Consider the following 15,434-nt stretch of genomic DNA (forward strand, 5'->3'; position numbering starts at 1 on the left):
GTTTCCTCCCACATTCCAAAAAAAACATGCTAGGTTAATTAGCGACTCCAAATTGTCCATAGGCATGAATGTGAGTGTGAATGGTTGTTTGTCTATATGTGCCCTGTGATTGGCTGGCCACCAGTCGAGGCTGTACCCCGCCTCTCGCCCGAAGACAGCTGGGATAGGCTCCAGCACCCCGTTTAGGTCGCTAGCTCTCTAGTTTGCGAGTTAGCATGCGTCTCAAAGTTACAAAAAAAAAAAAACTTCTACTGCAGGTATGCAAAAAAAAAAAAACATTCTTCAAACTGACCTTTTCTGCACCTCCAGAAAGAAAGAGTCTGTTTTCTTCATCTGCAACTCATACATGGCTCGTAGAATGGGTAGAGGCGCGTTTAAGGCATCATGGGTAATCTGTGGAGGAAAAATGGATTTCATTGTTTGAAACTATTTCCACTGCCAGAAGTCTCCCTCGTCACCTGAAAGCAAATCTTCGTCTCTTCATCGAGACCGTCTAGAGGATCGGGCTTGTTGACGTCCGTGTCGTCGGCGATGCTGCTGGAGTGATCCGAGTCGTGCTCTTTATCCTGCTCCCTTTGGTCCCGCTCGGGGTCCTGAGCCATGGAATGTATTTCCCGCTTGGAGGAATATAGCATGATGGAGAGAATTTCTAGATCTCGCAACAACCACAGCTTGCTGAAGCCCGTCCCTTTGCTGCACTTCCTCACGAGCAGCTGCGTCAATCCCGACTGGCGGATGGCTTCCTGAGCCTGCGCCACTCCGATGTTCTACACGGAACAACAATGGATGAGAATAGAAATGGAGGACATTGTGGTGCACAATAAATATCAGGTAATTATGATGTCATACTGATAACATTAATAGTTTTGTGTATTTTAACCCTACTCTTGTGTTAGGGTCGGCACCGACCCGTTTTACATTTTAATGCATAAAGAGAATCACATAACATTTGTTTATTGCATCAAGGCTTTTTGACTTTGTCAGGAAACTCTATTTCAACAACAAAAAAAAAAATAATAATAATTACACCATAGATCAGGGGTCTCAAACACACGGCCCACGGGCCAAACGTGGCCCGCAGGACACTAGTTTGAAGCCCCCGCCTTGATATGAAAGTTTAAGTTTGATTTGGATGCTGTATGGTATCATGTACCCAGAAAAAATTATTACATTTGATTAATGTTCATGTTAAAGGTTAAATAACTGTTAATAGTTATCCTCCCTATCCGTGTGGAAGTGGTACGTTTTTGGCTATTTAAGTTTAAAGGAAATAACTTGAAGGCTACCGTTTAGGTAGCTAGCTCTCTAGTTTGCGAGTTAGCATGTGTCGCAAGACCCTGCAGTTGCGCAATATGTTGTAAATAAAAAGAGTATAAATGTGACTATAGTCGTGTTTTGTCATGTCTACAGGGCTCTAATAATGCTTTGTTCATTTTAATCTGAAAAAAATCATTTGTCTACCCACCAACTATATGTGGTTTCTTAAGTTTTTATTATTTGCCGTTTTTTTATTATTATTATATTTATTTATTTATTACTGACTGATTGATTTTCTTTATTCTTGATTTGTTTATTTATTTTTCATCTTATTTTGTGTAGAAAAATAAAAAGTAAGATATTTGAGAACAGTGGAATGTTTTATCAGAGCTTTTATTTGAGAAAATTGGAACCAAAGCAAAGTTTTTTAAATTTTTTTGTTTTTAATAAATGCGTTTTTTTTGGAAAACCTGATGCGGCCCAGTCTCACCCAGACCCGAGCTCCAGTGGCCCCCAAGTAAATTGAGTTTGAGACCCCTGCCATAGATGTTTCTTTAGTGATTAATACTAAAATGAGAAAATAAATATAATTGATTTAAGAGATATGTTCTATAGCTCTCAGTAATAGCCATGTAACAAAAGAACCTTCAATTTATTAATATGATTCTTTTGAGGTTCATTTTACCATTTTTGTAAATTAAAATGGAGGGGTATAGTGACAAAAAAAAGGCCTACATGCCCACACCAAAAGTATTAAAAGCAACATTTTCATGGATGAGGAAGCCTAAGAAGGTAACCAAGACATGAGAAGCAAATTTGATTGTTATTATTTTTTGTGTATTTTAAAGCTGATTTAATACATGGGTCAAAACCGACCCGGTAACATAAGAGATGCTACCAGAAAGCTAACACAAGAGGAAGAGGACAACACATGGAATACACATCCAGTTTTCCAAATACTGCCATGTTTATCGTTTCCCCAGAAACTATACTCACTGAGGCAAATGTTCCTATAGTACCTTTACTGTGTTGTAGAGGCCTTTAAGCGCCAAGGAGAGAACCCAGGACGCCTCCACAGCATCGGGAGAACAATTTTCCTGGCCGGTCTGCAGCAGGTGGCAGATGATGGAGATGAAGTTGGCCAGGTAGCGGCTGAGCAGCGTCTTAGGAGAACACTGGCTCTCCGCCTGCCCCGGAAGGCATGCTGTCGAATCCTGAGACTGGATGAGTTGATAGTCCTTGACTGTGTTCAAGAGTAAAGCACAGCTCATTCCTCGTTCCATGTTTACCGGTACTTCAGTACTCTGATACTTGATACTGACCTGTTTTTCTCTTGCGTGTCTTAATGTCCACCACGGCCGCTTGGTTTGTTTCAGTAAAATGTTTGAGCAAGATCATGTTGTGGTGTTCGTTGGCGTTGTCAACAAACACCGTCTGTGTGCCAACGCACAGCACCTGCGAGGTACAGATGGCGGTCATTATTTGTGGAAGAGATTCAGAAGCACATTTTGGTTAGCAGCGGGTCTCAATTTATTTTGCCATCATGCAACCACTGTGGGGCAGGAATGTTTTCGCGTCCCCCGATTTGAGATACTGGACTGGACTGGACTGAATGCAGGTGCATTGAAGAGTCTAATTCAGGGGTCTCAAACTCAATTTACCTGGGGGCAATCGGAGCTAGGTTCTGGGTGAAGCCGGGCCGCATCAGGTTTAAAAAAAAAAAAAAAAAACGCATTTATTAAAAACCAGAAAAAAAATCAATAAAAATCTTCAATGCTTTTGCTTCTGCTATATAGCAAGTTAGCATCAGTTCCGTCTGGGAACAGCGTCGTAACTTTAACAACATGTTTGATGAGATGCTTTATCTCGACGTATATTTTCCGTTTGATTCCAAATCATTTCCTGAATTTATTTGTAACCCCAGCGTCATAAGCCTTTAGCTTCATTGCTAATCCAAAGCAAAACAGGGCGGGGTAACAGGGTAGGGTAACAGTATGGGGCGGGGGCAAAATCATGTTAATTGTGTCCGGTGTGCACACAGCTTTAAGCTGTCATTTCAACATTAAACTTTGGTATCAAGGTGGGGGCCTCAAACTAGCGGCACGCGGGCCGCATTTGGCCCGTGGGCCGCAAGTTTGAGACCCCTGCCCTAAGAGATATAGGGTGAGGAGCTCAGTCATCCGGGAGGGGCTCAGAGTAGAGCCGCTTCTCCTTCACATCGAGAGGAGTCAGTTGAGGTGTCTCGGGCATCTACTCCGAATGCCTCCCGGACGCCTCCCTGGTGAGGTGTTCTGGGCATGCCCAGTCGGGAAAAGGCCCCGGGGCAAACCTAGGACACACTGGAGGGATTATGTCTCACAACTGGCCTGGGAACGACTTGGTGTCCTCCCGGTGGAGCTGGAGGAGGTGGCCGGGGCTCGGGAAGTCTGGGCTTCCCTACTAAGAGTGCTGCCCCTGCGACCTGGACCCGGATAAGCGGAGGAAAATGGATGGATGGCCGCGGGTTTGAGACCCCTGGTCTAATTGCATGCCAAGTACGACTAATTCATACGTTGACAGGTCTGCACTAATATTCAAAGTCCTCCCTGCATCTCACGCGCTCCCTGACAGTTGACCACACCCCCGAAAGGGGTGCAAACCCACTATTTGAGAAGCATCGGGTAATAGAGCGCTGTCATCCTTTCCAGAGTGCAACACTACAAGATGTATTTATTCCTACCTCGGGAAATCCCACTAACACCAGCAGAGTGAAGAGGTTGGTACGTTTGAGAGTTTGTGGAAGCTGCAGAATGCAATGGTCAGTGAAGGCAGCGATGACGGTGCTCCATTCGGGACAAGTGTTGAGATTGTGCAAAATATCTGCAACTGTGCAGGCCCAATCCAGACCAATACGACTGAAAAATACAAGAAAAGAAGAGATGGGTCAACATGGAAACGGTTCTTTTGGTAGAAAATTGGAGAGATTACCTGTCTAAACAAACGGCTCCCAAGCAGAAGAGCAACTGGATCGTCTTCCAGCCATTGGTGTCGGAAATGGCTGCCTCTCCCTGTGTTAGCAGCTCATATTTGTCCGTCAGGGCCTCGGTGACGGCGCAGTCGGCCTCAATCGGAGGGATTCGCATCAGTAACTGTCCCAGTAGGCCCAGAGTGAGGTGGTATGTCTCATTGAGAGAACCAGCATTGGAAATGACGACCCTGAAAAGCTGGTGCAGGATGGCGCTCACGCTTGGCAGACACAGAGTGCTCCCCTGGCAAGACAAAAAAAACAAAAAAACAATTGCACCATGGCAATATGGGATAGCCAAATTGTGTCCTGTGTATGTCCAGTGCCCCCTTTTTGTTTTTGAGTGTTTGTATTGCTGTTGACGTTTTGTTTAAAAAAATAATAAATAAATAAAAATAAAGTATTAAAAATATATAAATAAATAAAAGCAGTAGAAAATGAACGAATGAATTAATAAAACGGCACTCCTTACAATATGTTCAATAATGAAGCAGATTACAAAAGCTTTTCATAAATTTACTGTCACGGTTTTAGTTAAATGTGCTAAAAATGTCTTAGATCAGGGGTCTCAAACATGCGGCTAGTTTGAGGCCCCCACCTTGATATGAAAGTTTAATGTTCGTGCGGCCCGTGCAAGTTTGATATGGATGCTGTATGGTATCATGTACCCAGAAAAAATTATTACGTTTGATTCATGTTCATGTTAAAGGTTAAATAACTGTTAATAGTTATCCTCCCTATCCGTGTGGAAGTGGTAAGTTTTTGGCTATTTAAGTTTAAAGGAAATAACTTGGAGGCTACCGTTTAGGTCGCTATCTCTCTAGTTTGCGAGTTAGCATGTGTCTCAAGACCCTGCAGTTGCGCAATATGTTGTAAATAAAAAGAGTATAAATGTGACTATAGTCGTGTTTTGTCATGTCTACAGGGCTCTAATAATGCTTTGTTCATTTTAATCTGAAAAAAATCATTTGTCTACCCACCAACCATATGTGGTTTCTTAAGTTTTTATTATTTGATGTTTTATTATTATTATTATATTTATTTATTTATTACTGACTGATTGATTTTCTTTATTCTTGATTTGTTTATTTATTTTTCTTATTTTGTGTAGAAAAATAAAAAGTAAGATATTTGAGAACAGTGGAATGTTTTATCAGAGCTTTTCTTGTAGAAAATCGGAACCAAAGCAAAGTTTATTCATTTTTTTGGAAAACCTGATGCGGCCCAGTCTCACCCAGACCCTAGCTCCAGTGTCCCCCAAGTAAATTGAGTTTGAGACCCCTGTCTTAGATCATCGTTCAAAAAGACGAGCGTTTAAAAGAGTGTTGAATGTGTGATCTCAGAAAGCAATGAAGCAAACTAAAATCAAGTAAATCAACCACTCCCAAATATACTCTGAATAAAAATAACATACCGGTTTGACTGGTGGCAGCATGGCTGCTAAAAGTCCAAGGATCCTCTCTCTGGAGCATTCTGAAAAGACGTGTTCCTGGAGGGGAACCTTGGGCAGCAGGTCATCCGTCTCCTTTACAGTGTCCGATGCCGGGCTGTGCTCTGAAGCTGGGAAAAATAATAACAAAAAGGCTGAATGGGGTTTCTATGCATAGATCATGAATCAATACAAATGATGGCTCATGAAAGAACGTACGTCTGATGACAGGGGAAAGGGGGTCCTCGCTGGACACAGAAGGTGTTTTACTGAGGCTGACTGACTCCAAAGTATCTTGTGTAACGAGCCTCCTTTTCTCAATTTCCGTTGTACTCTGTGGTAAAAACATTTCTGAAGGAGCCGTCAGAGGAGAGTTCACCTCCTTTGGCTTTTGGTCTTTTCCCGATGGCTTACTCTGGAGGTGAGAGAGGACAGCATCTTCTGATTAAACTCATCGTTTTTAATGGCACAATCTTTTTAATTGAAAAAAATACACCACAGTAATCCCTCAAAAACACCCATACAGTTACCTTTACATTGGTACTACCCAATATCGTACTTATAATAAAAAGACTTGTGCTCTGTGTGTCACAGTAAATGTGTTCTGGTGCCCACTATGGGTGGCGGACAGGAAGTGTAGTCAGTGTTATTATTATTATTATGTTACTATTATTATTATTGTGCCTGTCGTTGGAAGGCTGTTGTTCTTATCGCACCAAGTTTAATTTAATTAATTTTTTTTTTAATCCCAAAATTGTTACAACTATAATGATTAGTATTATAATGATTATAATAATTAGCTTAGTAAATAAGCATTTGTGCTGCACAAACAAACAAAATAATAACAAAAATAAATTTAAAAAAATTTAAAAAAATGTTACAACTACAATGATGAAAATGGTAATATTAATGATTATAATAATGGTGATAATAATAACAATAATAATGGTTATAACAATTATAACAATAATTATAATAATGATAATGATATGTGATTGGCTGGCGACCAGTCCAGGGTGTACCCCGCCTCTCGCCCAAAGACAGCTGGGATAGGCTCCAGCACCCCCGCGACCCTCGTGAGGAAAAAGCGGTAGAAAATGAATGAATGAATGAATGAATAATAACAATAATAATATTACAATGATAATGATAACATGTAATAATAACATGATTATATCTTGCAAAAAAGGGGTAGGCATTTATAAGCTTTTGTTTCTGCCTACTCCTTTTGGACTTGTGATCAGATAGCTGAATACAAATGTAAATAATGGAAAGTTATATTTTGATTGATGTAAGAAATGCACTGTAATGTTTCATATATTTGCCCAAATAATAATAATAATTTAAAAAAAAAGTGATCAGCATAGAACAATACAGCCAACAATTGCAATCGTCTTATATTTGACCTCTAAGTCTATCCAAAGCAACAACACATTTATAGCTAGGTGCTACATGTCTTCTGTGCTACTAATAGCAGAGCGGTATTTGGGTTCCTCACCTTGTCTTTAGGTGAAGAAGGGGAGCAGACGGCTGCAGTGCTGCCAGGGAGAGACGAGGTGTCGGTGGCGGTGCTGACCTCCTGAGAGAGAGACTCCGGGGAGACTGGACAGAGCTCACTGTCGGAGGCCGATTCGTTGGACAGCAGCAGATTGAGCAAGGCTGAAGAACGAAGACCTACGAGCAGTCACCAGCATGTAAGATATATTTAAATTGAATTAAATTAAATAAAGTCCCCACAGTCCAACGAGCATTGTTACCTTTTCTGGTCTGGCCTTTGAGCAAGCAATCGGTGATGAGCTTGGAGCAGCACGTCTGCAAGGCTGAGGCCTGACCCAGGGTGACGCCGTCTAGAGATTGGCCCTCTATCTGGTTCTTAGTGCTCACTTCTGAAGACGTGTAGAGGGCCAAAGCGGCAAACAGAAGCCAGGAGTAGTTGTGCACGTACGGTTGGATCAAGCGATGACGGTCACTTATTCGAATGGTCACCATCGGGAAAACTGTGATGCGATGAGTGGGCAGGTGGCTAGAGGTTTGTTGGAACAGTACGGGCGTTAGCGGGGAAAGTTACGACACTTGGAAGCGTGACTCGTATGCTTCACCTGTCAGGGTATTTCTTTGCGTTGTAACAGCCAAAGCACAAGTCAAAGTCTTCGCACACGTTGCAGTTGATCCTGCTGCCGACAATGAGCCCCTGGCAATGGTCGCAGGCGTACTCCATGTTCACCATCTCGTGGTCATCCTCGTGGCCTTCAGGCTTGGCGCCGCCTGTTTAAAAACACACGGATAAGCAGACATACACATTTTGCTTTGATGTACAATGGAACATTGGTTATGACTGCCGGGGTGCTGCAATGATGTCAGCCTCCTTCTGGGCTATGGGCTCCTCTGGAAATGAAATGCATTATGGGAAGAAGTAAAAATGCATATTTTTTTAATTTGAAACTCATACTGGCACTCACATATTTTTTAAAGTTATTTATTACATTAAGTTGCTGTGTGATGATTTTAGCATTCTTTGTAAGATGACACCAGGAGTCAGACTATTATATATTATATTGAGTAATGACCTCCTGCAATTTCCAATTGGTTGACAAGCTCATACAGTAAATGTAATGGTAATGGTTTAATTTCATTTGAACATGCATCAGATTACAATTGAACGCATCACATAATCAGTTCACAGTAGGAGTAGCAAGAAGCAAAGTTTATTCAATCCTACCCCTCCGTCTGGTACTTTTACAATCAGTAACTGTTACATTTGTTCACTTCCTGCTTTCCTAATATAATAAAAAAAATTAATTTTATTTAGTTTTATGTAATTTAATTTTATGTAATTTAATTTCATGTAATTTAATTTTATTAAATTTTATGTAATTTAATTTTATTTAATTTTACTTAATTTTATTTAATTTTTTTTTGTCACATACCAAAGTACAAGGTGATATGACCATACAATGACATAATGGGTACCATAGTAACAGTCAATATAGTGTACAATGTACAAATCTGTTTTTCTCTCTAAACTTAGTGGCTGAAGTTTAAACACTGTTGCGTCGACACCGTAAATAACGATGCATGGAAAACAGGTAGTGAGATGAATAGGAAACTCACTGAGAAAGCAGGTCTTGCAGAGGTCCATATCCATGCACTGCAGACACCGGTAGCGGTGCCAAGGTGCCATCCTCTCACAGCCGTCACAGGAGATCACAACATTGAGCAGGTCACAATGACGGGCAATAAACATGTGCATCTGTGGAATGTATTAGGAACATTTGCAACATTAGTGTCAGATACAATATTCAATGTTTTTTTTCTTCCGTACCTTTCGTCTGTCCTCCATGGAGTCCTCTTCATCGATTTTGTCATACCACTTTTCAAACATGCCGTCCATACACTCGCCCATCCACTCCTGGTTCTTTTTGTAGTCTGCAATTTCATCCTCTTCTGTCCACTGACTAATGAGAAACAAACATTAAATGATAATTTTTCAAAGTGAGGAAGATTGTTTTTATGCTTCAAATATGAAAGAATGGTCGAGTGGTGCATAAAAAACCGATACATAGCACAGAGGTGCCATCTTTTCTGTATATTACCTGATGGCAATGTCATGAACGCTAATGTTCTCCTGGGACATGCTTAGCAGGAGTTCAGGAAGCTTGATGTTGAGAAACAGAGGAAGGTCGTGCACATCCCAATTCATGTCTAGGAGGTGCAACAAGCAGGTTTGCACACAAGACAGGGCTGGTAGAAGAGCTCTGGTGGGGGAGGGGTGATCAGGGTATGGTTACACTGCTCGTCACACACACACACACACACACACTTCCTGACATAATTCCAGTCTGCAATCACTCTTACTTTTCATTGAGGCTATTGAAACCTTGGACCGCCTCGACCAGGATGAGGATCAGCTGATGGTAGGATCGCCGCACTTGTTCTCCGAGCTCTCGCTCGCTGTCTGACAGCTGAGAGAAATAACTGGAAAAAAAACAACATTTTGAATTAAACCGAGTCAATCAATCAATCTCGAGAGACACAAATGTATACTGTAATGCAGGGGTCTCAAACACGCGGCCCGCGGGCCAAATGTGGCCCGTAGGACACTACTTTGAGGCCCCCGCCTTGATATGAAAGTTTAATGTCAGTGCGGCCCGCGCAAGTTTGATATGGATGCTGTATGGTATCATGTACCCAGAAAAAAATGATTACGTTTGATTAATGTTCATGTTAAAGGTTAAATAACTGTTAATAGTTATCCTCCCTATCCGTGTGGAAGTGGTAAGTTTTTGGCTGTTTAAGTTTAAAGGAAATAACTTGAAGGCTACCGTTTAGGTCGCTATCTCTCTAGTTTGCGAGTTAGCATGTGTCTCAAGAGGCTGCAGTTGCGCAATATGTTGTAAATAAAAAGAGTATAAATGTGACTATAGTCGTGTTTTGTCATGTCTACAGGGCTCTAATAATGCTTTGTTCATTTTAATCTGAAAAAAATCATTTGTCTACCCACCAACTATATGTGGTTTCTTAAGTTTGTATTATTTGCCGTTTTATTATTATTATTATTATTATATTTATTTATTTATTTCTGATTGATTGATTTTCTTGATTCTGGATTTGTTTATTTTTCATCTTATTTTGTGCAGAAAAATAAAAATTAAGATATTTGAGAACAGTGGAATGTTTTATCAGAGCTTTTCTTGTAGAAAATCGGAACCAAAGCAAAGTTTATTCATTTTTCTGTTTTTAATAAATGCGTTTTTTTGTTTGTTTTTTTAAAACCTGATGCGGCCCAGTCTCACCCATACCCTAGCTCCAGTGGCCCCCAAGTAAATTGAATTTGAGACCCCTGCTGTAATGCAAAACGTTTAAGAGTGTGCACCTGGTGAAGTCTTTCTGACATGTCAACAGTTCCTGTAGAAACAGGATGCAGGGGGCTTGGAAAAGGTGCGGCTTTCCCAGGGAATGCAAACACTCTTGAACGATCTCCAGGACTCTGCACACACTAACAGCCTGGGCCTTGTTCAGGGACAGGGTCTGCAGGATACTAGATGAAAGAAAATCATGATCTTAAAACTATATAGTGAAATATATATATATAGTGAAAGTTACTCACTTTGCTGTTGTGAGAGCATTGTCCTTTATGAAGTTCAGTATGTGTTTGAGAACTTGGTAGCGATCCCTGATAGAGGGGGTCGAGCAGGGTTCTTCCATAGAGCGGCATGAGAGGAGACGCAGTCGTGCCCGGCTGAATGAGGCTTTGTGGGATAAGGCAGAAGGAGAGGCCGGACTCCCGGCTCCCCAGGATGAGAGGCTCTCTGTGGAGCCTTTGTGGCCTGCCTTGCAGTGCACACACGAGGGGATTGGGACGTGGCTATGTCCTGGCTTGGCCTCAACGTTGTCTGACACTGACACTGTCGGATGCTCAAGCGAGGAGCTGGCCTGGAAGTCGTCTTCGGAGATTGAGATAGGGCGGTGAAGAGGAGCACTGCTGCCCTCTGCAGTTTTGGACCAATCACAGTCCGCGGCCAGCATGCCGCAAGGGGAAAACCTGAAGAGCAGGAGGGACTTTTCAATGCACATCTCAGCTGCAGAAAAAGAAAGGCACACATGAGCAAAATAGTATAAACAAGAAAGACGATGATTAGGAAGCATCCTCACCTAGTGTCTCCATAGTAACCTCATCGGGACCGCCTTCCTTCTCGTCCGGAGCGTTCATTTTACCCACGATATATCTCTGCTTCATCTCCAACTAACAGATAAAAGTGTTATCAGTATTTATGCTCACAAACCGGAGATTCACCCGCGGTTTATGAAGTCATAAATGCACAGGAAATCCTTACCATCCAAGTTCTGATGCCGTCAGCCAGCGAATACACCTGCACAAAGTCCTCACTGAAACAGGCCTTGCATTCCTGATTGACTATTTATACAAAAAAACAGAATGACATATTGAACAGAGTATTGAACAAAACAAAATTTGTTCTCAATCAGAAATCACTCCACACTCTTTATTGCTCTGGTTCTACCATATCTTACTTACACTGTGTGTACACGACAAAAACATGAACCCGTAAGATGTCAAATAATTTACCACTTCCACACTGAATGGGAGTAGAGGCTTTTCGGTCGGGTAATGGTCTTTGAATTAGTCTTCTGAATGCGTTATCTCATCTATTGTGTGGAAATATGGGGTAATAACTATAAAAGCAATCTTCACTCGCTAAATGTACTGCAAAAAAAGGTCAGTAAGGATAATTCATAATGCCGCCTACAGAGGACATACTAACTCCTTATTTCTAAAATCACAAATACTTCATTGCTGATATAGTTCATCTTCAAACAGCTAAAATAATAATGTATAAGGCTAAAAATAACCAATTAGCTAAAAATGTCATCCAATACTTCTCTACAAGAGAGGAGAAATATGATCTCAGGGAAGAAGTACATTTGAAACACTTATATGCTAGGACTACATTAAAAAGCCATAGCATTTCAGTATGTGGAATCAAACTATGGGATGGATTGAGTAAGGGAATCAAACAATGCACAACGATGAGCCAATTCAAGAAACAATACAAGCAGTTGATGTTTGCTAAATACAAGGATGAAGAGTCTTGAACCAGTCATGATGTGCTATATATATCACTATATTGACACTTACTATGGTACACATTATGGCATTGGATGCTCATATCACCTCGTATTTCGGTATGTGACAAAAAAAAAAAAAATTAAATACAATTTTTATTTAATTTTATGTAATTGTATGTAATTTTTTTAATGTTATTTTAATAAAAAATGTATTATATTAGGAAAGCAGGAAGTGAACAAATGTAACCGTTAGTGATTGTAAAAGTACCAGATGGAGGGATACCCATTATGTCATTGGATGCTCATATTACCTCGTATTTCGGTATGTGACAAAAAAAAAAAAATTAAATACAATTTTATGTAATTGTATGTAATTGTATGTAATTGTATGTAATTGTATGTAATTGTATGTAATTGTATGTAATTGTATGTAATTGTATTTAATTTTATTTTAATTTTATTTTAATTTAAAAAATAATTATATTAGGAAAGCAGGAAGTGAACAAATGTAACAGTAACTGATTGTAAAAGTACCAGATGGAGGGGTAGGATTTAATAAGCTTTGCTTCTTCCTACTCCTTTTGGACATGTGGAACTGGGAACTGATTATGGGATGCATTCAATTGTAATCTGATGCATGTTCAAATAAAATTAAACCATTACCATTACCATTACATATAACGTGGATCAGTCATGACATTGATCTAAGAAGTGTACGTGTGATGATAAATGTCAAAAATAGTGCTGGTAACTCATTTATTTCATTAATTTAATTCCTGAATTAGGGTACGTACTACACCTCTGTTATGACGGCAGACAGAAGCATAGCTTACTATCCCCAGACAGTCACAAAGCGTCTCTTTGGTAACTTTGTTCTGACCTGAACGCATCAGCAGCATTTACCCACCCACCAACACCAAACGACTGTTCACGCCAATGTTTGGTTGAGCAGTTATTCTTAATTTTTCTCAAGTCGCTTCCCACCTCCATGCTATTAGCGCTGATATTAAGTAAGCATTACCGTAGGTATTCAAGGCATGGACGAGGGCGGGTGTATGGTACACCATGGCCGCCCAAATGGCATTCACCGCATGGTCCGTCATCGACCCCGTGGCGACCTCAGTCCTCACTGCCTGTTTTCTGCAGCACTGCACAAGGATTCTCAACAGCTCCGTTCCGGTGTCTGTCGTCTCTTGGGAAGGGTTCCATCGGGCAAAGTTCTCCAGGAACCTCATTACGTCATCAGGTTTATATGTGTTGATCTAAGACGTACACAAAAACAGTGTAAGAGGCTGGTTTTGTAGCATGAGGTGGAAACATGACATACCTGAACTGATTTGTTCTGACCCGTGTCCCTTGATTCACACAAGCCATGTCGGAGAATGGGTTTCCACAGAGGTGAAGACTGAACATGGGACACTTTCCAAGGTGGAAGCTCTTTCACAGAACGTACCTCTGCATAAATTATAGTACAGACAGCAGACAATGACATAGCAATCACGTTACTGCCAAATATTACATATTATGTAGGATGAATATGAACCATGGACTTAGACAACATAATAATAAGGCACAATCTCACCATGAGGCGATTTGAGCGCCAGCGTTCTGGAGGCAAGACGCCCCATTAAGCGAGCCACGAGCAGCTGTAGGTCAGACATCCACGAAATGGTGATGTCGGGCAGACCCATAGCTGTCACGGTAAACTTGTAACCCCACTCGTTATTGCTGCTGTCAGAGTGGAACAGGAACTGGAGCTGGGGGCCCGTGTCAAACGTTACCTTCTAAAGAAAGCAGAGAGAAGCAAGGTGAAAGGTGAAAGGTGCTGAAGGTGTGAAATATGGAGGCATCCTGTGGCTGGATGGCTAATTCTCACCTTTGGCCATTTCTCGGTTCCAACCTTCATGTCGTAGCGAAACTTCCCACCCCTGGAGTCAGTGAATTCCAGGTAGTCATACCTAGGAATTGGAAATGGGAACAGGTATTCAATACATTCATTCATTCATTTTCTACCGCCTTTTCCTCGCGAGGGTCCCGGGGGTGCTGGAGCCTATCCCAGCTGTCTACACCCTGGACTGGTGGCCAGCCAATCACAGGGCACATATAGACAAACAACCATTCACACTCACATTCATACCTATGGACAATTTGGAGTGGCTAATTAACCTAGCATGTTTTTGGAATGTGGGAGGAAACCGGAGTACCCGGAGAAAACCCACGCATGCACGGGGAGAACATAGATGATGGCCGAGGGTGGAATTGAACCACCCGCGCTAACCACTCGACCACCGTGCCGCCCGTATTCAATACACTTTCATTCATTCATTCATTCATTTTCTACCGCTTTTCCTCACGAGGGTCGCGGGGGTGCTGGAGCCTATCCCAGCTGTCTTCGGGCGAGAGGCGGGGTACACCCTGGACTGGTGGCCAGCCAATCACAGGGCACATATAGACAAACCATTCACACTCACAATTAACCTAGCATGTTTTTGGAATGTGGGAGGAAACCGGAGTACCCGGAGAAAACCCACGCATGCACGGGGAGAACATGCAAACTCCACACAGAGATGGCCGAGGGTGGAATTGAACCCTGGTCTCCTAGCTGTGAGGCCTGCGCGCTAACCACTCGAACACCGTGCCATACGTGATTATGGCCCATAATTTCCAGAATCGCTACATGTTTACATGAAATTCAATGTAGTTAGTTATTTTTTTTGAAGTAAATTTTTGTTATCATTGTGACTAAAGTTTTCCAGGGGGCAAAAAGTGTTTGGTGACCCCCCTGCTTGTTAGGACTACAGTTTGTGATGTACAGTACTCCTATGTAATCGGATTGCTGCTGGAATATTCTAAGAATGGCGAATGAACGACATAAAAATGTAAAATTGTCGTTAGGATGCCATTCAATCTCACCTCTTCTCCGTCTCGCAGCGTTCATCGAACTCGACTTCAAAGCAGGTCGCACCGGGGCAGGCGAAGATGCTGGTCTCATGGCGGCTGTCTTCATAGTTATGGGAGGACTCCATGGTCCAGGTCCTGAGCACCACAGGCTGCTGGGGCTGGTGCCAGCTCTCTTGGTCGTCCTAATGGTGGCATGTGAAGGAAATTATTTATAGATGTAGGAAAATCCCACTAAAGCTATTATCTTAAAGGTACAGT

The 15,434-nt window shown here is 41.7% G+C and overlaps 1 protein-coding gene across 3 annotated transcripts in view; it reads right to left on the reverse strand.

Annotated features, from left to right (window-relative positions):
* Window positions 1–15,434, reverse strand: part of zzef1 (zinc finger, ZZ-type with EF hand domain 1) — a 45,597-nt gene that overhangs the window by 13,246 nt on the left and 16,917 nt on the right. For all 3 annotated transcript variants that reach the window (XM_058087169.1, XM_058087168.1, XM_058087170.1), the window contains 24 exons: window positions 15,189–15,358; window positions 14,152–14,233; window positions 13,858–14,059; window positions 13,603–13,730; window positions 13,297–13,537; window positions 11,525–11,604; window positions 11,343–11,433; window positions 10,798–11,269; window positions 10,564–10,728; window positions 9,546–9,665; window positions 9,284–9,445; window positions 9,013–9,145; window positions 8,802–8,940; window positions 7,790–7,955; window positions 7,448–7,713; window positions 7,189–7,364; window positions 5,910–6,105; window positions 5,676–5,821; window positions 4,225–4,505; window positions 3,977–4,151; window positions 2,580–2,712; window positions 2,277–2,500; window positions 459–767; window positions 293–393 (listed from right to left, as the gene is read on the reverse strand). In XM_058087169.1, the coding sequence (XP_057943152.1) occupies window positions 293–393; window positions 459–767; window positions 2,277–2,500; window positions 2,580–2,712; window positions 3,977–4,151; window positions 4,225–4,505; window positions 5,676–5,821; window positions 5,910–6,105; window positions 7,189–7,364; window positions 7,448–7,713; window positions 7,790–7,955; window positions 8,802–8,940; window positions 9,013–9,145; window positions 9,284–9,445; window positions 9,546–9,665; window positions 10,564–10,728; window positions 10,798–11,269; window positions 11,343–11,433; window positions 11,525–11,604; window positions 13,297–13,537; window positions 13,603–13,730; window positions 13,858–14,059; window positions 14,152–14,233; window positions 15,189–15,358 (4,358 nt within the window). The remainder of the gene's footprint in view (window positions 1–292; window positions 394–458; window positions 768–2,276; window positions 2,501–2,579; window positions 2,713–3,976; window positions 4,152–4,224; window positions 4,506–5,675; window positions 5,822–5,909; window positions 6,106–7,188; window positions 7,365–7,447; window positions 7,714–7,789; window positions 7,956–8,801; window positions 8,941–9,012; window positions 9,146–9,283; window positions 9,446–9,545; window positions 9,666–10,563; window positions 10,729–10,797; window positions 11,270–11,342; window positions 11,434–11,524; window positions 11,605–13,296; window positions 13,538–13,602; window positions 13,731–13,857; window positions 14,060–14,151; window positions 14,234–15,188; window positions 15,359–15,434) is intronic.

Source organism: Doryrhamphus excisus, chromosome 11, assembly GCF_030265055.1.
Source record: "Doryrhamphus excisus isolate RoL2022-K1 chromosome 11, RoL_Dexc_1.0, whole genome shotgun sequence".
Classification (NCBI taxonomy): Eukaryota; Metazoa; Chordata; class Actinopteri; order Syngnathiformes; family Syngnathidae; genus Doryrhamphus; species Doryrhamphus excisus.